We start from the raw sequence: 27,003 nt of genomic DNA, 5'->3' as shown, positions 1-27,003 counted from the left end.
AATACGTAGTTTTGTTGAAAAATACATTTACATAAATTAATTTATCACAATGAAAAGATAAATCAAAATTAAATAACAATTCCAATGAATAACTTTTACTATTAACCATAAATAATTTTAGAAATTTATTTTTCGACAAAGAGATCTATCCAAATTGTTTACCTTTATGAGTACCTATACAAAGGAACTATAGAGAATTCTATAATAGTTAACTGTAGATCCGAATAAAACATCATGACCACCTTCAAACTTTTGGAAGAGTTATTTAAAAAAAAATAACAGAACAGACAGTTCAATTTTTTTCTGCCGAAATAAAAAGCCTTTACCAAGCATATGGCTAATAATCGTTAAGACAGAAAAATAAACTATAGGTAATTTTGAAAATGCTATTTTATAAGTTATGAAATAAGTAATGAGTGGATTGGCTGGAGTGTGCTATAAGCAAAACTTTTTTGTTTAAAAACGGAATATCTTATACAAGGTGACTTTTAATTCAACTGCATAAATTTAACTGTTAGTGTACTCATCTAAAGGATATTTAAAAACGTTAAAAGAAAAATATCGGTTCATATTTCAGAAAGTACAAAAAAAAAAAAGTATCAAAATCCACGATCCTTAATACGTCATATCACCCCAGCCGGCGGAAAAGCGACGCGTAAGATTCAGAGGTCAACGACACAATTCATTCAGCTGAGCGATCTCGACAACTCTGTACTTGATCTTGATACTAGAAAAATAAGTTATTTTCAGACATTTATTTACATGTTAAGTTTTAATTTCTTTTTGTAGTATTGGTCTTTAATAAAGCGTGTGACGTAGTTTTTGAGGGTATTTTAAATGTGAAAATGATGACGTTTAATTTAAATAAAAATAGGCTCAAACAGCTCAGAAGCATGGGTATAGTCTATGTTTAAAAGGATGCAGTTGTTTTAAATGTCACCCTGTATAGTAAGTGTGATTTTATAAAACATAAGTTTAATGACCAGCAATTGAATAAAGTGTATCAAAGTGATGCAGTTTTTCAATTTTATCGTATTAGTTTAAATAGATGATGTAAATAACGGTTTTTAAGTCAGATTTCCTGCAGACAATGACAAGAGAAACTTGACTCATAGTTTTTTTTAAAGGGGTTATTTTTCTTTTCCGTTTTTTTAATAAAATTGTAATAATACAAACCGTGCTCACGAAATCGCAAGTTATTAATAAAACAACCAAGTTCAATGTAAAATATTTATGAAGAAACAAGGACAATATATTATACATCTAAGTTTGCAAAGAGTTCAACTACAACAATTTAGTATTATTACAGTCGGGTACAGATAACAACTTGATTAGCATTAAAACGTAATTGACAGGAGCCTAGGCGTTCATCCACATAAGAATAAAATTAAAAACATTCGTCACATTATTATCAACATGAGAAGGCCGTTGTAGTTTTAAAAGTGACTAAACGTTAAATTTTGACAACCAATTTTTTTAATTGAACCCCATAAGAACTTTAGGAATATGTATGCATACATACATACATATAATCACGTCTATATCCCTTGCGGGGTAGACAGAGCCAACAGTCTTGTAAAGACTGATAGGCCACGTTCAGCTATTTGGCTTTAAGATAGAATTGAGAATATGTATGATCGATTTTAAATGTAAGTAATCGTATTTTCCTAGTTTGATGATGTATGGGTGTGGATAATCAGAAAAAGACTATTTAGCATAAGTTGCTTGTAGCATTAAAGACTTTGTTTATCAAAATCATGGGACCTATTTACCAAAATCGGCCTCAAGTTATGGTTTTATTATGATTTAGCTTCGCTTATTTGCAATTTTGAATCTTTGGATTTTTAATTACAAAGGAACTCAGTGTACCTGTGTCAAATAAGCGAGGTTGATCTTAACACAAAAATCTATGGCTTGGCATTAAAATAATAACATTAAAGTTCTTTTTTATCCCGAATGTGTATCAAAAGTTTTAAGTTTGATCTGAAACGATTATTCATAGAAAAAAACAAGAGCTGGCTAATTTATTAGGAACAAAACAAAATCAAATATGTATGCATGGATATTCACTAGCTAGACTATGTCCGAACGTTTAAACATGTTAACAATGTAGGTACTGAAACATAAGTACAGACAAACTAACTATTTAATTAAAGCTAAAAAGGACGCCAAGAAATAATCTACTTAGTGACACGCTGCGCTACCACATAAATGTAAACTCACATACAAATAATATTGGAAAACATTTTGGAAATGATTCGTAAGTAACAATAAATTACTTTTATCTACAGTCTAATAAAGATCACTTAATTTCCAATGTAAAATGTTTCGAAAATAAAGATATTCTAAAATCTTACATCCACGTAATACTGAAAACGTATTCGATAACACTTCATATTTTCGAATTAAAATTTGACTTATGCGAAACACGATTCAATTTTAAACAAACAAAACAAAACATGTAACATAAATTTCATACAATTTTCAATAAAATTATTGCACTAAACTTTTATTTGTAACTTAATAATAATAAATATTGCATATAAGCGTTAACCATGTTGAAGTAAAATTAAGTCTTAAAGTACTAAGAGTTAATCAAATTTTAAGAACAATGTCAGTCCGATGAAACTGTTAATAATTTCATCAATTATAAGCTTCGTGTGTCCGAACGACAACTAGATATAAGAATTTCATTAAATATTCTAAGGTTCCAAATATTGTGCTAACTACAAAGACCCTAGAAATATTTTGACTAAATATTAAGTACGATTTGGTGCTCAAATTTAATAAGGTAAGTGTTAATAATTATTAAAAACTATTAAAGAATTATTATTTATCTACAAAGTTCGAAAATACGTGCATCTCAATAAATCGTCTAAATCTACGCTAACTAAGAAATGTTTGATCTGTTTCGGTTAACCTGGCACGAGAATGACTGCGCGGCGGTCTTGGGTATGTACCTTTTTAACACGACATTTTTTATAAAACAATTAAAATTTATAGCATAGGAATAACACAACAAATTAATGGACACGTAGTATTTCTAACAAGTATTTTTTTAAAGTTTAATTTAATTTCCTGCATAATAATAATCCAGACCGCCGCGTGCCGAACCTACGAAGCTAAACTGCGCTAAAACTAAGTCTATGACTATAGGACGCGTGTGTCGATGTCGCCTCCATGTCGTTCACGTTCGCGAGCGACGCTGTTGTCCGTTATGTTCTTGTTGCCTGAAAAGAAAATTAAGTAAGAAATGCCTTAGCAACAGATAAACGTTTCAACTACTAGAGAACTAACCCTTCTGTACGACCACGACCACTCTGACAAGAGTGTAACGCATAAGAAGAGACTAGAAGTTAATTCTTGTACTTGTGAAGCAGACTGGATCTAATGTCAAGAATAGCTTGATAGATAATGTTTTTATTTGAATTGATGCATACACCAAATACAATGGCTCGTTTTCAATCGACTATGCTGAAACAACGTCGCAGCAACATCAACAGGTGCACTTTTTTTTCTCCGTGTTGTTGCGTAGCTACGCTTTATAGCCTAAACTTGTCCCCAAACAGCTGCTGTCGTGCCTTCTTCAAAATACACGCCCCACGCGTTCATTTATTAATCTCTAGTAAGTTCTAGAACACACGCAAGGTCAGGGTGGGACTCAACTACCCTCCCTGCGTAGCATGCCGCTCTCTGCAGCCGGCACCATGATGAGTACGTCCTTGACTTGGACAGAGCTGCCTTCGTGGCCCTGCAAGAGCCACAAAACAGTGACCGCGCGCTCTGATATCAACTTTTAGAATGTTACCTTTGCAAGGTCCAGGGTGTAACGGATCCACTACCCTCCCGGCGTGGCACGCTGCTCTCTGTAGGCGGCACCATGAGGAATACGTCCTCGAGTCAGTGCCACACAGCTGCCGTCGTGCTCCCCCACCGCAAGATCCACAAGACACGCACCGCGCCCCACTAGCGCCGCCAGCGACGCAGCGCTGGCCGGCACCGCAAGTTATAGATGCGCATGTCGCGTTCGCTGGGAAAGATCAAATCAAGCGTAGGTAAATAAAATTTCTATGTATATTGGTTTATTTGCTAACCAATGCTCTTACAGCGTGGGAAAAGAACCCGGAATAAACCTGCACATTAATTTAATTGGATCTGTAACCATTATCCAATATGGATAAGGTTTCCCTGTGGAGGTGGTGGAAGTCAGATGGAGGACGCTTCGTGAAAAAACCCTATTTACCCGGTCCAGGACCATGGTCATAGGCGCACCCCGGGCTCTTTTTCAGAGAGGTGAGGACGCAACTGTGATTAACGTTATAAAGTTGATCATATGATTGGCATATCAATGTCCAGTAGCCGAATACTCAAGGATTTTTACTATTTTGTTTCAATTATTCTCTTTTGCGCCGTCTTTTTTCCTGAGCTACGTCATACTATTATTTGCGATCTTTTATTTAGTTCAACCTGTCTGCAATCAAATGTTGCAAGTCATAATTTGACCTGTTGTTGGATTGAGCTGAAATTTTGAATTGAATTCTAGATTAATGACAAAGCAATGTCACGAGGTCATGATACCGCGGATCATAAATAAAAACTTGGTTAAACAAAGTAAACAAAAATACAAAGGAGCCAGAAATGTAACGTTGCCACAAAAATGATTAAAAATGTGAAAAAAAGTTTCGAAATTAAAATTATATTTTTTATTATCTAAATTTCATATAAACTAATTAATTATAACAATGTATTCTCTCGTCCACATTTCTATTCTACGTTTGGATAATTGTGAAGATGACGTTATTGAAGAAATTCTGCAGTGCAGTTTGTTACTGCTTCTTCTGCACTGACGCAAGTAACGGAAGCGGCAGTTGGTAAACTTAGTTTTAAGTAATTTATTTGATCTCAACCAATGTTGTAAAAACCAAAATATATGACAATTATTGTAAGTATTGTTGAAATGTCCCATTACAACTATTATAAATTTTTAATTTAATTTTGAAAACTCACCAATGCAAGACCCTCTATAGGCCAGCGGCAACGCCTTGCCGCGTTCACAGGCGGCATTCCTGAGCGCGCAGGCGCCCGCATACGTCTTGCCATCAACAGCACAGACGGGTGCGCCGGCGACGTTACAGGAGCCGCAGCGCACGCAATGTGCGCCCAGCTCAGCGTCTAACACGCAGCGTTTCTCGCCGCCGCAACGGACTAGATCGCAGCTACCCTCTGAAAACAATGTTTTTAAATAGAAAAGTACTAGCTTTTACAAACAATGTTAGCAGAATTACAGCTGTGTGTATGTAACACACAGCTGTAATTCTGCTAACATTGTATCGAATGAAACATTGGGTGTCTTTTTTATACAAGTGCGACACAATCATAGTAAACTTGCATGCATATTGCATACACAAGTACAGAGTGTCCGGTACTGCCTACCTGATTGTAACCACAGAACACAGTAACCCCTGTGTTATGAGAATATAATAGAGCTCCGGGACACAAGCCAGTTGATATAATTGTTCCAGTGAGGTAAGTTTTCATTTAAATAACTGCTTGTACCATTACTTAAAAGTTATGAGAATGTAGTAAGCCATGGAGCTATATTGAAATGACCGTTACTAATTAAAGTACCGCAACTAAATGAGATTAACTGCAGATTAACTCTGATATTAACGATACCGATGCATATTAGCAACTATGTCTGTGTCGCTAAGATACCTATTATGCAATAATTTCAAAATGCCTTTTTATTTGCCAATAGATAGTAGGGCGTGTGAAACCCTACTTAGTTACTATAGACAAAGCAATAAAGTCGCTATAAAGTTACCGTAACGCCTATAATAACGATAATAGCTGGTCCTTCGAGCCAGATAAAAAGTTTACTGACACGGCGTGGCTGTAAAATAGGAAATACGAGGCCTAATGTAACATAATAACGGAGTAGAAATCAGACAAACAAGCAGCTAGAAAAAATTATGGTGGGCATAGAAACGACACCTCGTGCCGCATATGTATTCGATTGGACGAGAGCCCCCTAATAAACAAAATATGATTAATTGAAATCAGCTAGGTCATTATTATTTAATATGCATATTATCTTCTGTCTTCAGTTATTTGAATTATCATTTTTCATTGCGTTATTTCTCCCCAAAAAAATATCTCTTCAGCTCAGTTTATTCTCAAATAAGTAATTAATTAACGAAAATAAAGGTCTAAAACATTTTAACTTGTAAATATTATGAACGAGTTCTCTTGGGATTTTATAACGGTTAATTTTTTTTAGGAAACTTTTGAATACCTTGCTTTGAATAAAGGATATACTTCTGCTTCCTCATTATTTTGTCCAGCGAGGCTTGTAAATATCCAACGCTTTTCCCGATTGTATCGTATTGCGGTTTTAAAGAGCGACGTTAGTCTAGTCTAGACAGCGATCAAGTGCCTGCGTTTAGGTTTAGATTACAGGGAATTTATCACGTCTAAATCGAAGCCGCCGGCAGGGCCCGTTGTTTTATATTATTTCCCTTTTATCAGGCGATTGACAATGGCCGACAACAAAATGGGTGCATTACAGTTAATGCCTTTTAAGACTTATTTTACATGTTATATATCCAACAAAGTAACACTTTTTGTCTATGCCACGTCAATCGCTCTGTGCCTCTGTGCCCACTCGAGTCCACACGTTCAACATTCTAAACAAATATTCGTGACTTGATACTTTGCGGAGCAAGTTTGAACACCAGTCGAAGTTATAAGTTACTTACCTTTGCAAGCCACCAAGCCTATACACAGCTAGGTTCTCAAAATTTGGCTTATTTTTACAAATCAAATCCTGTCGGAAAAGTTAGGATTCAGGGATACTTGCCTATAAATATAATAATAAATCTAAAACTTTTTGCAATTGCTTTATTTAGATTATTAATTTAAAGTGCATAATTTAACAATATTACCAATTATTGTTAAAATATAGGTATACTGATTATTAAGTATTGATGTAATATTTGTAGAACGCGCTAATTTCTTGTTGAGCTAGGTACTGCCTACGCTAATCATTTTACAAAAACGTTAATATTGGAATGCAGCATACGAAAATAGGATTTCGTGGTCACCTTAGCTCATAAACAGCGATGGGTCCGAGGTATTATCGTGTCGGTTATTCATAACATGGAATGAGGACGTCTGGCCCCAAGGACCGACTGCGGTTATGACACCTTCACACTTTGCGATTAGAATAGAACTGATACCTTACCACATTTACATACTTGAGGAATAATTTAGATAGCGACGCCTTGCTAATAACATAATCTCATGAAATTACGGCTGAGACCTCATTCCGTACGAGGAGATTTGCAATATACTGTTAGACGGTTACTAAATGAACTAATTAAACAGCTTAACATCCTTTGTTTTGCATAAGGCTTCTTTAATATTTTTCTTCAAACATTAAAAATGTCTTTTGAACTCTTGGTGAATTCAAATTGATTGTTTTCCTATACTTGCCACTTTCCTTCTTTTCCTTTCCTATACTTAAAAAAATAATTAATGTCTTGATGACTGTAGGATGAATACGGTACCTATCTCGTAACTTCAATATTTCGATATGATAGTACCCGATTTTGATTTCTGATTAGATGCCGATGTTTTAATCCTATATCATTATTTTAAACTAGTTGGGCCCGCGACTTCGTCCGCGAGGAATAGTTATTTTGGGCATCTTTGAAGCCCTCAAGAGTGAATAATTCTCCCCGTTTTTTTTTCTTCACATTTTCCATTGTTTCTTCGCTTAAGTTGCAGCGTGATGTTATATAGCCTTTAACCTTCCTCGATTAATAGTCTATTCGACACAATAAGAATTTTTCAATTCGAACCAGTAGTTCCTGAGTTTAGCGCGTTCAAACAAACAAACTCTTCAGCTTTATAATCTTAGTATATAGATTTCGAAGAAACGAATGAAGTTACGCAGCTGTGGTTACGAAGGGCGTTCATGGTATTAGTCCCGAATGTGTCCTCCTGGAGTGTCCGAAATCCGCAAATCTCCACTATCCAGGAGAGTGTAAGTACCTGACTTACACTTTCCTGGATAGACTTAAAATTACTCGACGCGACTCATGTCTCACATCCCTGATGATGAGGTCCCTAACCTACCTTGGATTATGAATATTTAAAAACCATTATTTTTATCGAGTCCATTGATTTGTCTTCAACGTTTTGTTTATGACCATATAAATCAGACAGTCATGTGATATACAACATTTTGTATAGTTAAAACCGTAATTTTCTCAGGAGTTATTGCAAATGAAGTCCCATAATTTAGAGACAACAGTGCCTATTAAAACAATATGCATGTTAATGCGCAACCACGTGTTAAGGTATATGGTGATGTAGAATTTATATGCAAAAATCTAATCATAGGTACTCAAAAGAAACTTGAAATGCAAGACGTGTCTTTATCAACTCATGAATGCAAGTTGAGATTAGCAAGTGAAGTTATAGACTTGATTCATAATCTATAAATTATAATGAATGTTTTATCTGCTAAGAACTTGATTGACGTAATAAAAATAAATGAGAAAAAAATCTTAGATTACAGTTACCATTTCATGTACTTTTAATCTTAAAGAGTTTGTTCTGTTATTTTAACTTGTAGTTTATATATTTACTTAAGAATCACAAGGGAACAAAGTCGGAAAAGTAACCTAAAGTACATTGTAGTACATTGGCGTCCTTATAACTGCAGTTTTGTCACGACCAGATCATATCAATCATGATCAAGTGTGTCTGAAAGAGCTCTTCAATAACATGAAGCTAAGGAATAAATAATATTCTAGTACATAGGATGATTAGAAATAACATAACCACTCAGAATCGATTTTAAATACCGCGATAACTCGTGCACCGAACTCGAAATTACAAGCGCATTTCGAGATAGAGTGTCGTTTATGAAAAGGGTAGTGACTTTTACTCGTAAGTTCGTAACATATCCCCATTGATTCGAGCTCGGCACGTCCCAGGCCGGTTTTGCGTCCGCCGCGTAATTGCACTCTTCTGCATTCGCCGATGACATCCTGCTGGCGCTTACCAGCGGTTCTCGAACATAAGTTTAATATTTTTTTAGTAAGTTTAATAATGGAACGAGTTTGCGAAAATTATGACGCGACGCTATCGTCTTTACTGACGCAATATCGTTTCTGAATTGACGGCGTTTAATTAAAATATTCATGTGCACTTACGGTTTGTTGTGTGGTGGGAAAGGATAAAAACAATTACTGCAATAATATAATACAAGATTCAAGTCGTAAAGGAACTTTTGAGATTTGTAAATCTACAAATTAAATAACTACAGCGCCCGATTAGGTTGCTATCACAACAGTTCTTCAGCTTTTTAAGCAATCACCTAAAATACAGCACTGTGGTGAAGTTTAACAGGTAATAATTTAGATAAATCAAACAGACATGACTCGAATCAAGCGAAATGCTTATTACAAACGTCACTATAAGATGTCATATACAAAAAAGTTATAATAATTTATTTCAATCCATTTGATTTGTTGTTGAACTACAAGTGAATTCTATGACCACCCAGGCATCGAACTCACCTAGGCATAAATATTACGCCTAAGACAGACGTGCTGGGAATACCGTATTCCAAATCTACTTGCAGGCACGTCGGTAACGTTTTCTGTACTTATTCCCATTTGTTATTTAAATGCACAATTAATATGAATACATCCGCTCTCGGTAAGTACATCCATAAATACGCATTATCTCTATTATTTCCTTACGCTTTCGAATTTTCAAAAAGGCCGTTAAGATAGTATTCGAAAACTTATGGTAATGAGTTCTCATTCACATGCGAGCACCCGAGGCGAGACGGCCAGACGTATCGGGCATCGCAATGAGCCATTACTGAGTCCTGATTCCAATAGAGATGTAGCGAACCGAGCCATTTACAAAGCTATACGATAGTAGGGGAGTGGCCAGTCATTAAGGCATCTACGATTAATGCTCCGGTGGAAAACAATCGTGGAGAAAGATAGGTGTGGAAGCGGCGGCTGCAGCGGCGACTGCGGGCCGAGGCGCCCGACTCCGCATTTTACACAAACAAAGTACTGACTAGCGATGCTTGTAACCGAATTTGTTTATTTTGGATTAAATAAAGTCACCAGTTATCAAAGAGCCAACGTTTAAACATGTGTCTTTCCGATGAATGTCGTAAAAGGCGTATAAACTTGGGATTCCTCTTGTAGGCGATGGGCTAGCAACTTGCCACATTTTGAATCTCAATTCCATCATGAAGCCATACAGCTGAACGTGGCCTTTTAGTCTTTTCGAGATTGTTGGCTCGGACTGCCCCACAAGGGAAATAGACTATACTTATATGGTTTACGTTTATTCAGATGGATGTCTTTCTTATCCTTAAAATTCGGAATGATATATCTAAGACTACAAAGTGGTACGTGTTGGTCGTAACTGATGGTTGTCACATCTTTATATATTCTATCCCAATTATGAGATTTATTTGACAGTGCGAAAAAGCGGTGTTCAATTCAAGACGACGACACATTATTTCAAATCTTTTGTTGCTTTACAATCATTCCATTTCTATGGTCTCATACTATTCCCGCCTAGCCAATCGTGGGAAATAAGCATGTGACGCATGTGTGACGCGAAAATGAAAATGGCGCCATTGTGTGCACATGCGCAGACGCTCGGCTAGACGGGCGATAGTGCGGTCGTGAGGCTCGTGACTCGCCTGAGCATTGCCATCCTATGCCACGGGCAATCATTGTGAACACATACCAGGGTATTTATATAGCTAATATTTACATGTACCCATGTACAGTCTGCCACATACATACCCAAACATTCTAGTGAGGTACGGTACAAAAACGAGGAAAACATCGTCAGGAAAGCTGCACATTCAGGTAACTGTATGTGTAACCATGATCGATCTAATACGGGTTAGGTTTAACTGCAAAGGTTGCGGAGGTCGGATCCAGGATCTATGGTCAAAGATATACTCCTGACTCCTTTTCAGAGTGGTGAGGATGCAACCGGGACTTAAGCCAGGAGGAAGAATACTTAATTACGTTTTTGAATGTAGGTAGGTATGTATATTTATAGGTACCATTCTTGAATTGTGAGAGAAGAAAAATCTTTAAGAAAAGAATAGAAAAGAACAAGTCGCCACAGAAAAAACAGTTACTGCTTACAAAATCCTAGATAAAGTTCAAGAAGTGTGTGGCTCAAACCAGCCTTAATGAGCTTGTAAAGTTTCATTAGCTTTAAGTTTGATGGGCTTTAAACAGCCGTCAGTTGGCGGGCTTTATTGCCATGTTGCTAGGCCGATATAGTTGCTAGGCAAGTGAATATAATAGTTATACTAACCTTTCACAATTAAAACCTAAAATACCAATTTGAAATACTTTTATGCGAAAGTATGAGAAATGTTATATTTGTAGGTCTTGTACACTTCCAAAGGTATAGTATACATTTTATGGATGCCACTATGTCCAAAATTTTCGGTTTTACATTGTCTTCAGTAACGCAAGAGGTTTATATAAAATTGATTTAGCGTGATATCATTGTATACGTTTTTTAACCTAAGAAGTTCTTAATTTTTTTTCTTTTTATTCTTCATATCTTAATTTGCAAGGTAAATAAAAATTACGTCAAAATGTATGATAATTTAAAATGAGATAATATATTTTACGACCTACAAAAGATATCAACGCGTTAAATAAATTAATTAAAAAAAACCTTGTTAGATTTGTTAATCCATATAAAATATTAACAAAACCTATTTATTAAATCAAAATATAATGTAATTATGTTAAAAAATCACTATAATTAAATTACATTATTTAAAATCAATTAATACTATATAACCATAAGAAAACTAAATAATTTACAAGGTGGGAGAAAGTTCATAATGCAAATCTTAGAAAAATATGTTTTAAAAATTTATTTTTGAATCTATGCTTTCTATTTTTATATATTTATAAACGTTTTTATCTTTGCAGTTATTGGCCCCAGGCCCCGAAGAACAGTGGGGGAAGGCGCAATTAGAAACACGTTAAAATGACGAAACTCTTCTGTCAGTGTAAACTTTTCAACTACTAGATTATGTGTTTTCCTTGGCCAATGAAGAAAAGCAACAAGTAATCCTGATATTCCTGCGCGAATTAAAAAAGAATATTGCACATACAAAGTCTCAGAAAAACCATTATACAAAGTACACAAATAAAACTCATTGTCTCATCTTGTATTAGGCGCTGTAATAACGTGTGCAGTCACCTAATGCATCTTTAATGATGCCGTGAAAAACGCTGATCGTCGATGTAAGTCTAGTAGATATGAAAATAATTATTTTGTTTATTCTAGTCTTGACTACTCCATGACAAATCTTGGAAAACGAATACATTATATGAGAATAATAATAAAAGGTGATCACATCAGTCACTTAATCCCACACATTTTCTTGAATGAAAAGTCATGTGATTGTTGTTTTATCGGCAGTATCTCTATATATATTTAGTAAGAAATACAGTAAGTGGGCTTACTTATAAAATAAAATAGTCTTATATGATTAAGTTCACACTCTGCTTGCGGCAGTAAAAGAGACCTCATGGTGGTAACAGTAAGTTCAATTTAATTCCATACGTTGGCTAATAAACGAACAACAGCACGAAGAAAAGATAATAGTATAATTTTCTCCAGACCCCATTATTTTTGGCCCGTTCCACGTCATATTAAAAAGCGAAACAGCTAGTTTTTTGCGTGATAAAAACAGAGCCGCGCGTGCGCGATGCATAAATGACCGAAAAAGGAGACAGGTCCATAACCAAATCTCTACCTTAGTCTCGAGTCTCATATTTCGAGATACTTTATTTAAAAAAAAAACTTATAAAGATACACATCCAAGACCCAGACCAATTAGAAAAAGTTCGTTTCTCATCATGTTCCGGCCGAGATTCGAAACCGGGACTACCGCTGCGCCACGGAAGCCTTCAAGAATAGAAGACGTACATACATTATAAAGATCTATGTCAAACCTTGACACGGTCCAGGGTAGTCCATGCTGAGATGTTTGGCCGGTCTCCGGCAGGCCCGCCGTCGGAGACGACAGAGAGACGGGTAGGTCTTGCCGTCGGTGCCGCACACGGAACCCACACGGCGGCACGCCGCTGCGCACACGCACCGCGCTCGACCGCCCCGGACTACGCACCGCCGGCCGGAGCCACACGATACCCCGGCGCAAGATTCTATTGAAAGAAATTAAAAAGTTGATAAACTTTTGATGTAAATGGAATCATTAGAAGGGAAGGCCTTGACAAACTTACATACTTTGATCAAATAAGTAAGTAGTATGTAAGAATAGTTGCAAGTGAGATGTATAGTCTCTGCTTTTGTCTCAGGGAAAGAGGCGTATTGTGTGTAAGAAATTCATGATTGATTACTAGTTAAATTCATAAGTTTAGGAAAGTTCAGGGTAACTAGGTACTATTTATTTATCTTTGTGGAATGCACGTCACTACCAAGGCAGTTTGGGATGTGCTTACGCAGAGAATACAATAGAATAACTCTATCTCTCCTTATGTCATTCTATTCTATCATGACATTTTATTTCTAAGGTAACTTATTCATTCTTGCTACAAACGAATATCTGCGTCGCTTCTTTTTCACTTGTGCATCACATTATTTTTATACTTTTTTTCCACAATTTTAGTAAACAACGCATGTTTGCGAATCTCATGTGGACGAATTCATTCATGCATAGCAAACAAACGGTACTGTTATATTTGTGTGCAGAAATTCCGGCTGCCTACGTAAAATTCTGTTCCAATTTCACGTTAAATTTCGCAGCTCCCGATGCATCTTGGCACAAGCCTCAATAGCTTCAGGTGAATTCAATACGGATTTTCCTTTTGACGCACAAACACAAATATTAGTGAAGATTTGGTTTGAGAATAGGTTCCAATGAATTTCATTTTGTACGCTATTTCCGTCTCATTGTTGATTGTTGAAAAGTTTGTAAATTTTGCGGTATGGTTTCCGACACTTTAGAACAAAATCACTCACCCTCACCCCATGGATGATAATAATAGGCGACTAAGGGATATACCTACTATTAATCTTGGGATTCTTCGTTTGGGCGGTGGTCCAACTTTGGAACTATTTCCATCTCAATTCTATCATTAAGACATACAACTGGCCTGAACGTGCCCTTTCAGTCTTTGCGAGAGTTTTGACTCTGTTTACTCCGTAACAAGTACATGTGGTACGTTTGTTAATTTTTGACTGATTCTGCGTTTATTGTATAATGGGTTCAGTTCTTGTCATTAGTTCTTTGACCGTTTAAAAACAGGTGATTTGTTATTCGTAAGTTAACAAAAACTTTTAATCCTCCATATAAATTGGTTGAGCTGATCGGTCTGAGTATTGGAAGTAAAATTTTTCTGCCAAGAATCTGGGCTGGGATATGTATAAAATTATACTGAGATTAATTTCATTTCATCAGTCCTTTAAAAATGCTTATGAAACACCATATTTGTAAAGAGAACCAAGTATATTGTTGTAAAATTTGACTAGTCCAAGAAAAACTAAATTATTTGTGTAGGTATTCTTTAAAATCACATTTTTGTCAGTGTGCCAAACATTTCTCTTGATTTCACAGCGTTCATTTATCGGTCGATGCCCTGGCTTGATTGTTATGACGATTTATCAGTTTGTCTAACACTGCATGCTTTAATATGGATTACACTGTATTCTAACCGTATCACTTCCTTACGTAATGTACCTCAATTTCGTTTCAATGTCCTTATCTTTTGTTTTACGACTGTACCTTTTTTACATAATGCCTTTGGTTGTAGCACATATTGCGCTAGAAAAGTATAAATACTATAAGCCATGGATAGTAATTGAAATAATGTCTGGGTAATGTTGTGACCTGGAGACCTCTTCATAAAGGAGGACATCACTTTTAGAAGTATTATAATTACAGCCACAGTATATATAATAAAGTTTAAAGGAAAACTATAAGAGCTGAATAACATGTAACTTTTGTGAACTTTATAAAATGTACTCGGAAAAGTAAAATTTCATACAAATTTGATTGAAAATAATATTTCCTTAGTTACCATCGTCCTATATGGGCTCCTACAATGCACGTGGCCTGCTAAGCACTTGATTTTTTTTTTAAATTAAGCTTATCTAACCAGCGCATGCTGTACACGGCACGCCTCCAGAAAGCGCCTTGTAGAAGAAGATCTCGCCACTGTCGAGATCGCGCGGGCTCCAAGCGGCGGGCGAGCGAGCGGCGCCCGCGCAGCACTCCGCGCGGCCCACGCGCAGCGCCACCACCGAACTGCAACGCCCGCCGCGCTCCATCCCCGACCAGCAGATACCGGCTGTTGACAAAATAATTCACTAAATAAATGAATCAATTAAGAACATACTGCTTATAGTCTAGGTTACTAACACCCGAAGGACGATGACTATATCCATATCGATTTCAAGAATTTTATATCATGCTCTCATGATGTTTTGCGACTAGCATTAGCGCTACTGAGGGATATTATGTAACGTAGGTAGGTACTAAAAACTTCTTTTCACATTTTTGATGAAATTTTATTATGTCTAGGTAGTCCTACACAATGAAGTGTGAATTAGAAGCGAAAGACCTATCTTTCACTTCTAATTCACACTTCATTTCATCCATAAAATTTCCAAGGATGATTTGGTAGTAAGTAGTAATCGGCGGACATCAATCATATTATTTCCCTGTTTAAACCCCTGTTAAAACAGCTAAAGTTTATTCGGATATGTACGTCATCGTGATGAAGATGTATCTTGTATGCATGCCTGTAGGCAGAAGACAATCTTGACGTCGCTGTAGATGATATGCGTGCCAATTGTCTTAAAACTGAAATTGCTGTTGATTGGACAAAGTGGAAAGAAAAATGAAGGTAAGAATACTTCAGGCCCAGAAGAGAGAAGAGAGGTTCAACTGGTAAAATGGGAATGATCGTAGTTAGTTTCAGTCCGGGTACACTAAGGGCCAGCGAAAGGCCAACAAATAGAGTTCGCTATCTTTAATTATATGTGAAGTTTGACATCAATAAGTGATACCATGTATTCTATTTTGACAATAAATATTATTTTTATATATTTTTTTTTGCCCCGTGTGTCGGTCTGGCAACTCCTTCATTATAGAGCAAAGAAAAATGCGTGCTAACATTTTTAGCAACGCAGCTCTCAATCAATCGGGAAAACGTATTTAAATCGGACTTAATAAACGAAAACATCCACCAGCGTCATAAAACGACCATATATACTAATTCTAGGTGTATATTTACTCCAGTCGGCTAGCCTCAAAAATACATCTCAGAAAGCGGAACCTTCGTCTACTATGTAATAAAATGTTCACTCGCAGACTAAACATTAGAGCAGATGCGCCTGCGCGGTATAATCGCTTAGAAAAGTACATAAACAAAATGTGAAAAAAAATACTGTGATTACACTTCATGTTTTCCTGATGGAGTTTTGTATATTTATATATATCAGTACATATAATGTAAGAAACATTTTAGGTAAAAGTATTGATAATTTAAGCAGTATGATAAATTTTTCAGTGACATGTTAAGTCTCAAAGGTCACGTTTTAGTTAGCCCAAAATAAGAATCACAAGTTTTATAAGCCTTCCCGTGATTTACTTTTGAAATATTAAAAGTAATATCATAATTATGCGCTGCGCTGGAGCAGATCCGTACAGTGCTACTCACAAGGTAAAACGATTGTTTAGTTTTGATATATTATTTTCCTCTTAAGAGAATATTAGGTAATTGGACGTTTGACAATTCTTTTATTAAATGTTAAGTAATTAAATGTAATGAAAAAATGTCTTATTAGGTTATTTACGTAAGTATATAAAGTGATTTAAATAACTTAATAAAATACAGTTTTTTAACTGATCCTCCTTTCATGACTTTCGTTCCTTTTTTGACATTTTTCATAGAAAACTACAAAATACTTTCGGCATTTAGACTTCTAACAGTGAAGGTACCAGACCCGTATTCGGTCGGATTCCAGTGTATGAGTCACGACTCGCCGGCCGTGCTAGACGACCACCAGACGCCACTTTTCATGCGCCTGCGACTGCGAGCCACAACCAAACATGGACGTCTCAATTTTAGCGATTTCATTTTTCTCGTCCATCAAGTTTTTTTATTTTTAAATAGTAACGTTATTTTGGATCCTTTTGGGCACAATGTTGAATTCGAAAGATGTTTACTGCGCAAAATATTAATCCGGTTTCGTTCGATGCGAAGATTGTTATTATTAAATAACATTTTTATTTTAAAAAATAGTCTGGCTGGCTTCAAACGGATCTATATAAATAAACAAGTAACCAAAACGAAAATTATAAATATATGTATATGAATAAAGTTATTAAAGTTTTAGGCATAGTGAAGCTCTATCGTAATGCGGTACGGTGGTAAAATATATTGTTTTAAACTTTGCGAATGTTTGTAACTTTTTATACGTACACGCATTATTTTATTTACCTCTATTAACGTTGAGAAATTAAGTATCAAGAATATCGAACGAAAGTTGTGAGATTCATCCTTCCTCACATCACTTCTCTTGGAGAGGACCGGTGTGTAAGCCTGTGAACACAATCCTGGAGTAATAAATTTACACGAAGTGACTCTTGACGTTTGCAGAAGAATCAAACTCGTTTTGGTCATCCAGTAGCCTGCATGTGCAGATTTCCTCACGATGTTTTCCTTCACCATAAAAACAGATAACCTATAAATAAAAACCTACAAATAAAAATAACGAAGCTAGTTTGACCTGTCGTCTGTGCTGTCGTATCAGCATTAAATCCAGTGGTAGAAATGCAAATAAAGCTGAATATGATTTAAGTGGGGACCGGAGCCAGGCGGTTGTTGACCCTATCAACACACTCGTGTATATCTTTGTAAATCATCGAAAATAAATTAATGTTGGCACATACACCACGTGCGTACGATTTCGATTTAAATATCCATACTTCAATTTACGGCCAAATTGATTATTATTATCATCTTCATCCTTAGTCCTTTTCAACCATTTTGGTATAAGCTTTCGTCAACTTTTTGCATTGCTTTCTACATTGAGCGTTCTGGATCCAATTTGACATCTTTCCACCGCATTTGTGGTCTTACCTGGGGACTTTTGACGGCTCTTTCTTCCGGGTTACATGTCCAGCTCATTTCCATTTGAAGTGGGATTTCGTTTCGTCACATCTGCTACTTTGCTTTGCTGTCGAAGACTTTTTTTTTTGTGCTCCATCAATTTATTAATTTATTCTTTGGTAAAAACCTACCCAGGTTTCGGCTTCGTAAGTGAGCACCGGCAGGGTTTACTGATTAAAGATCCTAGCTTTTTAAAAGGCTTCTAAACTTGTGATTCTTATTTTAGGCGATGGGCTAGTAACCTGTTACTATCCGTCCAGCTGATTATGCCCTTGGAGTTTTTCCAACTAGAAAACTGATGGCTCTGTCTACGTCCTAATGGGTTAAGGTGTCATGTATATCATTGAAAAGATTTCTTCTGGCGGTCACTTCTCTGTGACATTTCTCCGCATAGATACTTTAATATGAGGTAACTTACACGTAGGTAGGTAGGTAGCACTTCGTTTTTCAGCTTTACGTCCCCTAGCAACAACGAAAAGAATAACTATTTTACATGAGTATAAAGGCCAAATTCTTCTGGTTCATACAAAACGTTTGAGTCGTTACAAGAAATGATACCTAAATCAATTCTTGGTCAGCAAATATCAGGGGTATTGTTAGAGCTATTAGCGTACAAATTGTGAAGAAGCCGCGAAAAACAAACACTTAGTCAAGTGCGGGCACGAATGTAAATAGACCAGTATCATTTCTACCGATAATATTTGTTACATACACCTCAATGGCACAAGAATAGCGAGCTAAATTCGCACAGCTAATTATAAGAACACTATTTTAATCCAAAAATAAACAATCCCGTTTGATCGCCGTCAGCGTCGAATAACAAAAACTATTTTTCGCTTACTCAATAACTTTTCATATTAATATCGAGAGGTTTACGAGGAACATATTTCACGTTTTATTTACAAACAAAAGCAGGATATCCTTTCACCTGTTATTCGAAATGAAAATGTACGATTTCCGATATAAATCTTTGAATGGATTTGCGCAAATACTGTGGAAAAATAAATGCTATTATTTTTGCTATGGTCTTATCGGTCTTTTATATACTGTGTCATTATTCACACGTATAAAAACCACAATACCAAACCCAATATAAAGAGGAAGAAAAACTTCTTCCTAAATCTCCAGTTAAGGCAATTTATACCAGTTCCTAAAGCGGATGGCATGCAGAACTTTTAAAAAATACTAAGACGTAACATTATATAAATTGATAATGAATTTCTATGATGTTATTTCATTACGCATATTCAAAGCCAAGAAGGTTATCAAAACAAAAACCATTTTTATTTTCGTCTGTGTCATTGAATAAAATTTTATCACCAGCAAAGGTATTTAAAATAAGTGTCTATGTTGTAATAAATTTTAATGATGGATATATTTTATGAATTGTTGATTTTCAAGTCTGTTTTATTTGAAATAAGGGAGCTTAATTTAAAATTGTGATTGTCTGGTAGCCTCCAGCCGACCTATATTTTGTTTTAGGTTGCGAAGGACGGACTTAAGGTGTCTGGACATTTCGCATAATATTCTAATCTCTGTCTAGCCAATTTGCTACGTACTAAGGTCAATAAGGTGAAGATATTATAACGATGTACAAAATTATTTCGGACATTATAATAAGTGGTATTTGGAAAAAGAAAATAGGTACTTTCACAATTAAATTTTTCTCGATGTAAGTTTAAGATTCACATCACTACATATGTGACCTTTTTTATGATCAGGATGTGTGGAATATTTTTTGATAATGTGGAAATACTGAGCTAAAAAATTTAATTAAACTCTAAGCACCAAAATAATACATCATATCGTTGTTTGTCTCTAGTTTAGACAAACTGTTTAAAAAAATGTGAAAAATCACGAGGACAGAATAAATTGCATTTTTGTGAATCAATGATGTCGCAACCGTCATAATAAAGCCAAGAAGCTTGTTTGTTCAATTGCTTTATTTTTATCTGGCGCCAACACTGTCAAAAATAAAATGGTTTGTTTTATTTTGTTATGCTTTAATTGATGTCTTGTTTTTTCGTCTCCTATTTTTTTAGTTAACAAATAAAAATCGGTTCATATGCAAACAAATTAACATAAACATTCTACCGTGTCTCAATTTTTTTAAATGCAAAGTTTGTAATGATGTGTGTGGTTGTTACTATTTCACGCAAAAACTTCTGAAACTTTGTGATAATATAGCTTAACCTTGGATAACATAATAAGTAGATATTTATAGATTTTGAAGACGGACGAAGTTGCGAGCAACGTATCGTAATTCTATTTAAAAAAAATTAAAGTTTTTTACTGGACATATGCCTCTTTACCATCTAGAAGTAGCCTGAAACCAACGTGATTTTAAAGTGATGTAAGGAAGAATATAAGTTTATGGTTATTTAAGTATGTATTTTGAAAAAATGTTTTTTTTGTTGGTCTACTTTTAGATAATGCACTAATTGCCATCAGTTTTGATGTAACTCTTGGCATAGCCTCAAAAGCAGGCCTTGGACCCTCACGTGTTTCTGTCAATTCAAATCCAAATACCGCATCCACCTACTGACACCAACTGACACCTTAAGATATTTAAAGAACAGTATTTCCCAAATTACGCGCTCTAGATGTGAACTCACTGTCGTAATAACTTGTAATACTTTCTTCATCATGGTCTATGAAAAATAAAATTCCTCCTCATCGAAGATAAACTACTTTGACTTTTGATGTTTTTCAGATGTAAGGTGACAATAATAATATAATTACGTCTATATCCTATCATGAAAAAACCTCGTAAGTAAAGGAGAGTGCATATACAGATAACGAAACATGGATAGTATTAAAAATTGGCAGCTTTGCAAAACCGGAGAGTCTGACGATGCATTTTATTCGATTCGTTTTGAAAGTTGAGTGAGTGGTCCGCCGATGCGGCGAGCGATGCACCTCGCCGTGCATTCATGCTAGTGATGGGGGTGAATGTGATATCGATAAGTTGAATTATGTACAGTGATTACGCGTAGAAAGAATAATTTAGTTTAACTAAAGCAAAATGGATTGCTTTGTAAAATATATTTAATAATTATTATGTCACTTTGAATGGTACTTATGAAATTTCTAACATGACAAATAACAAAATACTGTATCTAATAGAATTATGTGATAAAATACTAAGAAGATACGGCTTTAGGTTATGTTTACGAACTAGTAACGAATTTTAACTTCTCACAGCGAAATTCACGGAAACATTTGTATGTGAAGAGGCAGAACTCATAAATTTCGCGGCAGTTCAATGCCGGCGCGTGGAAGCGTGTACGCATATTTGAACGGCCGATCACCAGAATCTTAGTTTGGCATGCAGACGGCCGCCTTCATTCTAAAGCAATAAACCCGTTAGAGGCGACGTAATGTGCATATTGGAGATTAAATACTCAGAACTAAACAATCTGTCGCTTGATGCATCATTGTGTATAGGAATCCATCTATTTTCATCTTTACTTTTTTAACTTTAGTGCCAGTAACAGGATGCGCACTGATTATGTCAAGTTTAGGCAATATTTTAGAAATTCCTGGCTATCTGTGCCTGTCGGGCTTTCGAGCGAGATTCTACTCTGCTTGAAGGCACACAGGTAATTAAGGTTAAAATTTCACATTTAGTAATAATATACATCGATCGTTACGTTTTACATTTAAATTCCTTAAATGAAATAGGTAAGTTTAAAATAAACGAAAAATTTTAATCGTACATTTATGTGACAAATTATATATAGGTATTTTTTGTCGTCGGACATGATTATCTTAAAACAATGTTTATCAACAATAAAAGTTTAACTTTCGATATTTGTTGCGTTAGTTAATCACTAGCCCGCAGGTGCCCGCCAGTTGATCGACTCGCCCAGATGCATCTCCATAATATTTGTTTTTCATATTCAAATTTAGTCGGCTGCCAAATCCGAAATCTCTGGCCAAAATTGTTAAAATATTGTTTTGTCCAAGAGATTATCGATTTTCACGTGATAAGATCCTTACGGATCTCTATCGCCTTTACTGTTACTCTTATGTTCTTTTTACGCATTTGCTGTTCAAAAACCTTTTTTTCTTTAAGTTTAGTTCTTTTTTATAATTACAGAAGCCTTAAGAAAGCCTTCACTCCAAGATCCATGGCGTAACCGGGCTCCTTTAAATCTATACTAATATTATAAAGCTGAAGAGTTTGTTTGTTTGGTTCAATTGAAATTGAAAAATTATTTTTGTGTTGAATAGACCATTTATCGAGGAAGGCTTTAGGCTATATAACATCACGCTGCAACTTTTAGGAGCGGAGAAATAATGAAAAGTGTGAAAAATAACGGGGAAAATTATTCATCCTTGAGGGCTTCAATGATGCCCAAAATAACTATTCCACACGGACGAAGTTGCGGGCACAGCTAGTGATGACATATTCATAACTCCCTTCATGCAAGCTTGTCGGTTTTGGGAATTCTTGATCTGACCTTTCGCCAGTATCTTCACGATTTGATGAAAGTACACGGTTTCCACGGTAAGTCAACCCGCAACCTTCATTTATCCTCTTCATATGCCTAATCTAAGTATTTTCTTTTCTATTTCTTTCTGCTACTATATCTTTCACACCACAACATTCCCTTATTGTTCCTTCACATCGTCCAATATCAGACCGTAGACTTCCTCACGATGTTAGTAAGCAGGTAAATGATGATTATATATAATTTTCTCAGTGTTATTATTAGGTAGATAAGCGGTTATTTGGTTATTAATATATCTTTAATCATTCATAATAGCTTTTCCTAATACTTAGTCTAGCATGAGTTGTACTGAAGAAAATGCTGTTATTTTGATGCCACAAAACGCTTCGATTGTATTTGAAAGTTTCAAATTTTAAATATAGCTTCAATAAAATGTTATTCTTTGTAAAAATGTTTATATTTAATTATTCAGGCTTACAATTAGCAGGTAACCGCAGCCGAGCGCCGGCGGATGTATCACAGACAGAAATATTATTTTATCCACTTATGTGGAAATTTAAATACGTTGTTACAAGTAATACCTACGTAAATTTTGACTCAAGCCACCGAATTAATAAAAGTTGTTAAAGCGACGACAAACACTTCTGTGCTATGCAGTAATGCTAGGACAAAATGTTCTAAGAACATACTTCTAAGGGCCACAAAGCATATACATATATCTTAAATCCTGTAATAAATCAAATCCTATTGATAAATTTTGAAAAGGATTAACGATTCTTAAAGCTACCTGAAGCTGCGTATCTATAATAATTTCTGTCTGTCTTTCTGTCGTGACATTTTGATCTAATAATGTCTGAATACTTAACTATTTCACGTAAACATAAACTATTTCGTTTCCATAGGAAATTCCCATGGGAGCGAAGCCCTGGGCAAAAGCTAGTGTATAAGATTTTTTTAAGATTGGTGTAAAGGGTGAAAAGTATTTAACTAGAAATCTTTTTGTTTAGCCTAAAACTTAATTTTTTGCTATCGAAACCTATAGTAACAATTGTGGAAAGTTCGAAATAACGTTTGAAGGTCAATGCGGTGTATATTCTTCTTTAATAAGGCCAGTTTAATATGAACAATAGTTTTTATCCTACTGTGGCATAAAAACGAGAAAACCGGCTCATTGTGTAACTATGGCCGGAGTTATCCGGAACTGTTGTTAGAGAATTCCTAAAGAATGAATCTGTGTCCAATTAAAATTCCTAAGCAACTTTGATTTAAGGAAATCGTAGGTTTTTTGTATCTGATGACAAATTGGGCCTTCGTCATCAAGTGGCATAATATGGTAAAGTAGGTTGATCAAGATTTAAAAAATATATTGACGGCCTGTTTAGCGCGATAGTAGTATTCCTGTCTCTGAACCAAATGTCACATATTACTGATATTTACAAGTTTGTTTGCCTGTTTTGCTTTTTTATGCTTTAATGGCTAAACCGCAGGACCGATTTTGACGAAATTTTGTATGAATATAGTTGATCATCTGAGCTTAAACATAAAGTTAAACATAACACGAGGCAAATTTTAACGGCAACGAGAACAACGAGCATTTAATTTAACCCGAAGCTGCGTGCAGAAACTAGAATGTAAAACATACGGTTTGTACTGTTATCAATTATTACATACAACTATTTAATAATACCACACCAGCCATATTATTTAAAAGTAAAGTTATTTGTTCATGATGTGCAGCATCTTTAAAGCATTGGAAAGGCGTAATTGAATTGGCGGGAGTTTCTTGGCACAAGTTTGTTTGCGAAGTGTTGAGTCGGCCAGAATGCACCGATTTAAATTCATTTATTCCACCTGGATTAACTGAAACCATTCATTGTGACCGTTCCCCACTGGGAACGGTTTTTGCGTGTTTTCCAAATGGATTAAATCACTTAACCATCACATTATTCTTTTAAAGTTGAATTTTTCTTGGTATTTATTCATTGGTTTTCAATGGCTGTACTTACCTACATTTCTTTTGCTTTTCAAGTACAATAATTATGAATAGATTTTTAAACGGGCAATGTAATACAAACACAAGATTGCTGTGTAGTTTCCACCACTTAAAAATCTTTTATTAAGCACATTAAGATTTAAACCTCGTGGTATCAATTGCTTATCTACTCGCGCATATTGTAAAAGTTCATCAAGGGAAAGACTTATAAACTATAGATTCCTCCATTAGGTGATGGACTGGAATCTGTCACTATTTCAATCTCAATAAAGTACATTACTAAGTTATTCAGGTTAACATGGCCTTCGGTATTTTCGAGATTATCAGGTCTGTCTGCCCCGTTAGAGATAACGACGTGTGATATTTTTCGAAATTGGCGTTAAAAAACTTCAAATACACGACACAAATAACATGATAAGTTAACAAACTAGCATAAATTTATCATAAGTTTTTATTTGCATTTGTTGAGGCGATATATAATCGGCTTTCTTTTTCGAAACGAATATGCGGTTGGAAGGGGGTTCTATAGCGGTTACGAAGTTTTCCGGGTATCGAATGTGGACCGTATAATTGAAAATTCAAGTTCACAGGCACGGGCACCGACAGCGTCTGAATAAAGAAAAAAGGGTTCAACGCTGTCACTGGAGTCGTTAAAGAAAATTCTAACCTGCAGCTGGGCGCGCGAGAACGAGGAGCAAAACTGGCAGCAGCGGCACCCGCATGCTACAACTAGACGCGCATGCTGGCGCGTGCGGGCCGGGCCGCCTCCACGTGCAACAAGTCCGGGCTGCACCCGCCGGGCGACACATCCGACGCGGCCCGCCGGTGTTGCCTTAGCGGAGAGTCGTGGCGGACTGGCGCGGTCAGCCGCGCCGGCCGGAGCGTACCGACTGCAGGACCAATGCAGCGGGAGTCGACGACCGCGCCACGCGACGCGGACGGCCTTCCGCCTCGCCGCTACTCACGCACACGTCTGCGGACGCCCTTATGTGCTAACCTTTGCACTGATGACATCTGCTTTGGCATGACCTACCACTGAGGAACTTGGGTAAACATTGACCAAAGTCTGGTGAAACATAAATTTTTATAAATTTTAAAGATGGAGCACCTGAAACCGACTTAAATGTGGATGAACTTGAAAAGCAGTATGCAGGGAATGTGGTAAGTGGAAAGTGTAGACTCTGCTTTAATCCCCGGAAAAGTGATGTGTCTATAAATATGTTTTATGGACATGGTTTTATACGAGATAAGTATTAACTTACTATTCGGAACGACTGTCGTATATGTATCTTGATTAGTTCCGAATTCATGCAGATTCCAAAAGAAGCATTATCGTTTCTTATAAATATAAATTTTTCTACCTTGTTAAGCACCACTCAAAAAAAGCAATCTTTAACGTTAAACGTTTTTGAAAATTATACATTGTTTTTACTCTCAACAGGTGATCGAAGACCAAACTCCGATGGTCAAGAGAAAATTAAAACAAAATCAAAAGGGGTCTAAAAATGTACTTGTTTTCTCAATAATTATTACATCGAATTTAATTAGCTTACGCAATGGATACTCAAAGTTAATCAGATTAAGCCCGCTTAATAAACGGCGCTGGATCATTGAACTTGATGTTGGTAAAGCGTTGAAGTCTTTTCAAGGGCGCTTATTACATGCCATTCGTAAAAAAACAAATACAGCAAAACACATAGTTATTTTGAAAATGTGGTGGAATTTGGACTTTATTGCATCGTGAGGTGGGATCAGTATAGTATTAGTATCGTAATCGGTAAAGGTAATGACGTTGATTACGATAAAATTGGATATTTTCGGCCGGATTCCGAAAAATGTCTCCTGTGCCCTGCTAATTATTTTCAAAATGGCCGGTAGCTGCACCTATGGCTATAATTAGCTGTAATCGCTGAAGCAAATCCCAGTGATTAGATACATGTCTCGAAATAATAAACTAAACGTAGTTTGGACACAGTTTTGAGACAGATTTAGTTATATTTTAAAAATTGGTTTAATTTTTTTATGTATACCTTATTTTAGTTAATGACCTAATGATCTCTCATATAAAGTTTTATTACACAGTGAGACATTTTTTTCAGATAAAATGAATTCCTATTTTTTTGCATTTTAACCCAAATTTATCCAAACTCAAAAAATATTTTACCTACTTTTCGAGCGGACCTTGTAAATGTTCTTTAATTTTGCTTTGAATACCGCGTAGACAAATTTCAATTTCACACAAAAACTAACAGATTCTAGTTCGATAAAACTGAGTTTATATAACCATGGTCAGTAACAAGCCAGAAAAAAGGCTTGGCAG

At 35.8% G+C, this 27,003-nt stretch overlaps 1 protein-coding gene across 1 annotated transcript; it reads right to left on the bottom strand.

Moving 5' to 3' along the window:
* Nucleotides 1–1,631: 1,631 nt before the first annotated feature.
* On the bottom strand, nucleotides 1,632–25,564 carry LOC106132586 (follistatin-A). The gene is made up of 6 exons (XM_013332035.2): nucleotides 25,351–25,564; nucleotides 15,213–15,404; nucleotides 13,050–13,259; nucleotides 5,008–5,223; nucleotides 3,809–4,030; nucleotides 1,632–3,230 (listed from the first exon to the last, which is right to left on the bottom strand). The coding sequence occupies exons 1-6, from the start codon at nucleotides 25,490–25,492 to the stop codon at nucleotides 3,151–3,153; spliced, it is 1,062 nt and encodes a 353-aa protein (XP_013187489.2). The 5' UTR covers nucleotides 25,493–25,564; the 3' UTR covers nucleotides 1,632–3,150.
* Between the last annotated feature and the right edge of the window lie 1,439 nt (nucleotides 25,565–27,003).

The sequence above is a fragment of the Amyelois transitella genome, chromosome 19 (genome assembly GCF_032362555.1).
Source record: "Amyelois transitella isolate CPQ chromosome 19, ilAmyTran1.1, whole genome shotgun sequence".
Classification (NCBI taxonomy): domain Eukaryota; kingdom Metazoa; phylum Arthropoda; class Insecta; order Lepidoptera; family Pyralidae; genus Amyelois; species Amyelois transitella.
This window is presented reverse-complemented; position numbering and strand designations above follow the sequence as displayed.

Excerpts from the sequence above, each read along its gene's own strand:
- LOC106132586 (XM_013332035.2), bottom strand. The coding sequence starts at position 25,492 with ATGTGTCGCCCGGCGGGTGCAGCCCGGACTTGTTGCACGTGGAGGCGG. Across the intron at positions 4,031-5,007 it reads CTATAGAGGGTCTTGCATTG|CGAACGCGACATGCGCATCT; the intron begins GTGAGTTTTCAA and ends GATCTTTCCCAG. Across the intron at positions 3,231-3,808 it reads ACACCCTGGACCTTGCAAAG|GCAACAAGAACATAACGGAC; the intron begins GTAACATTCTAA and ends TTTTCTTTTCAG.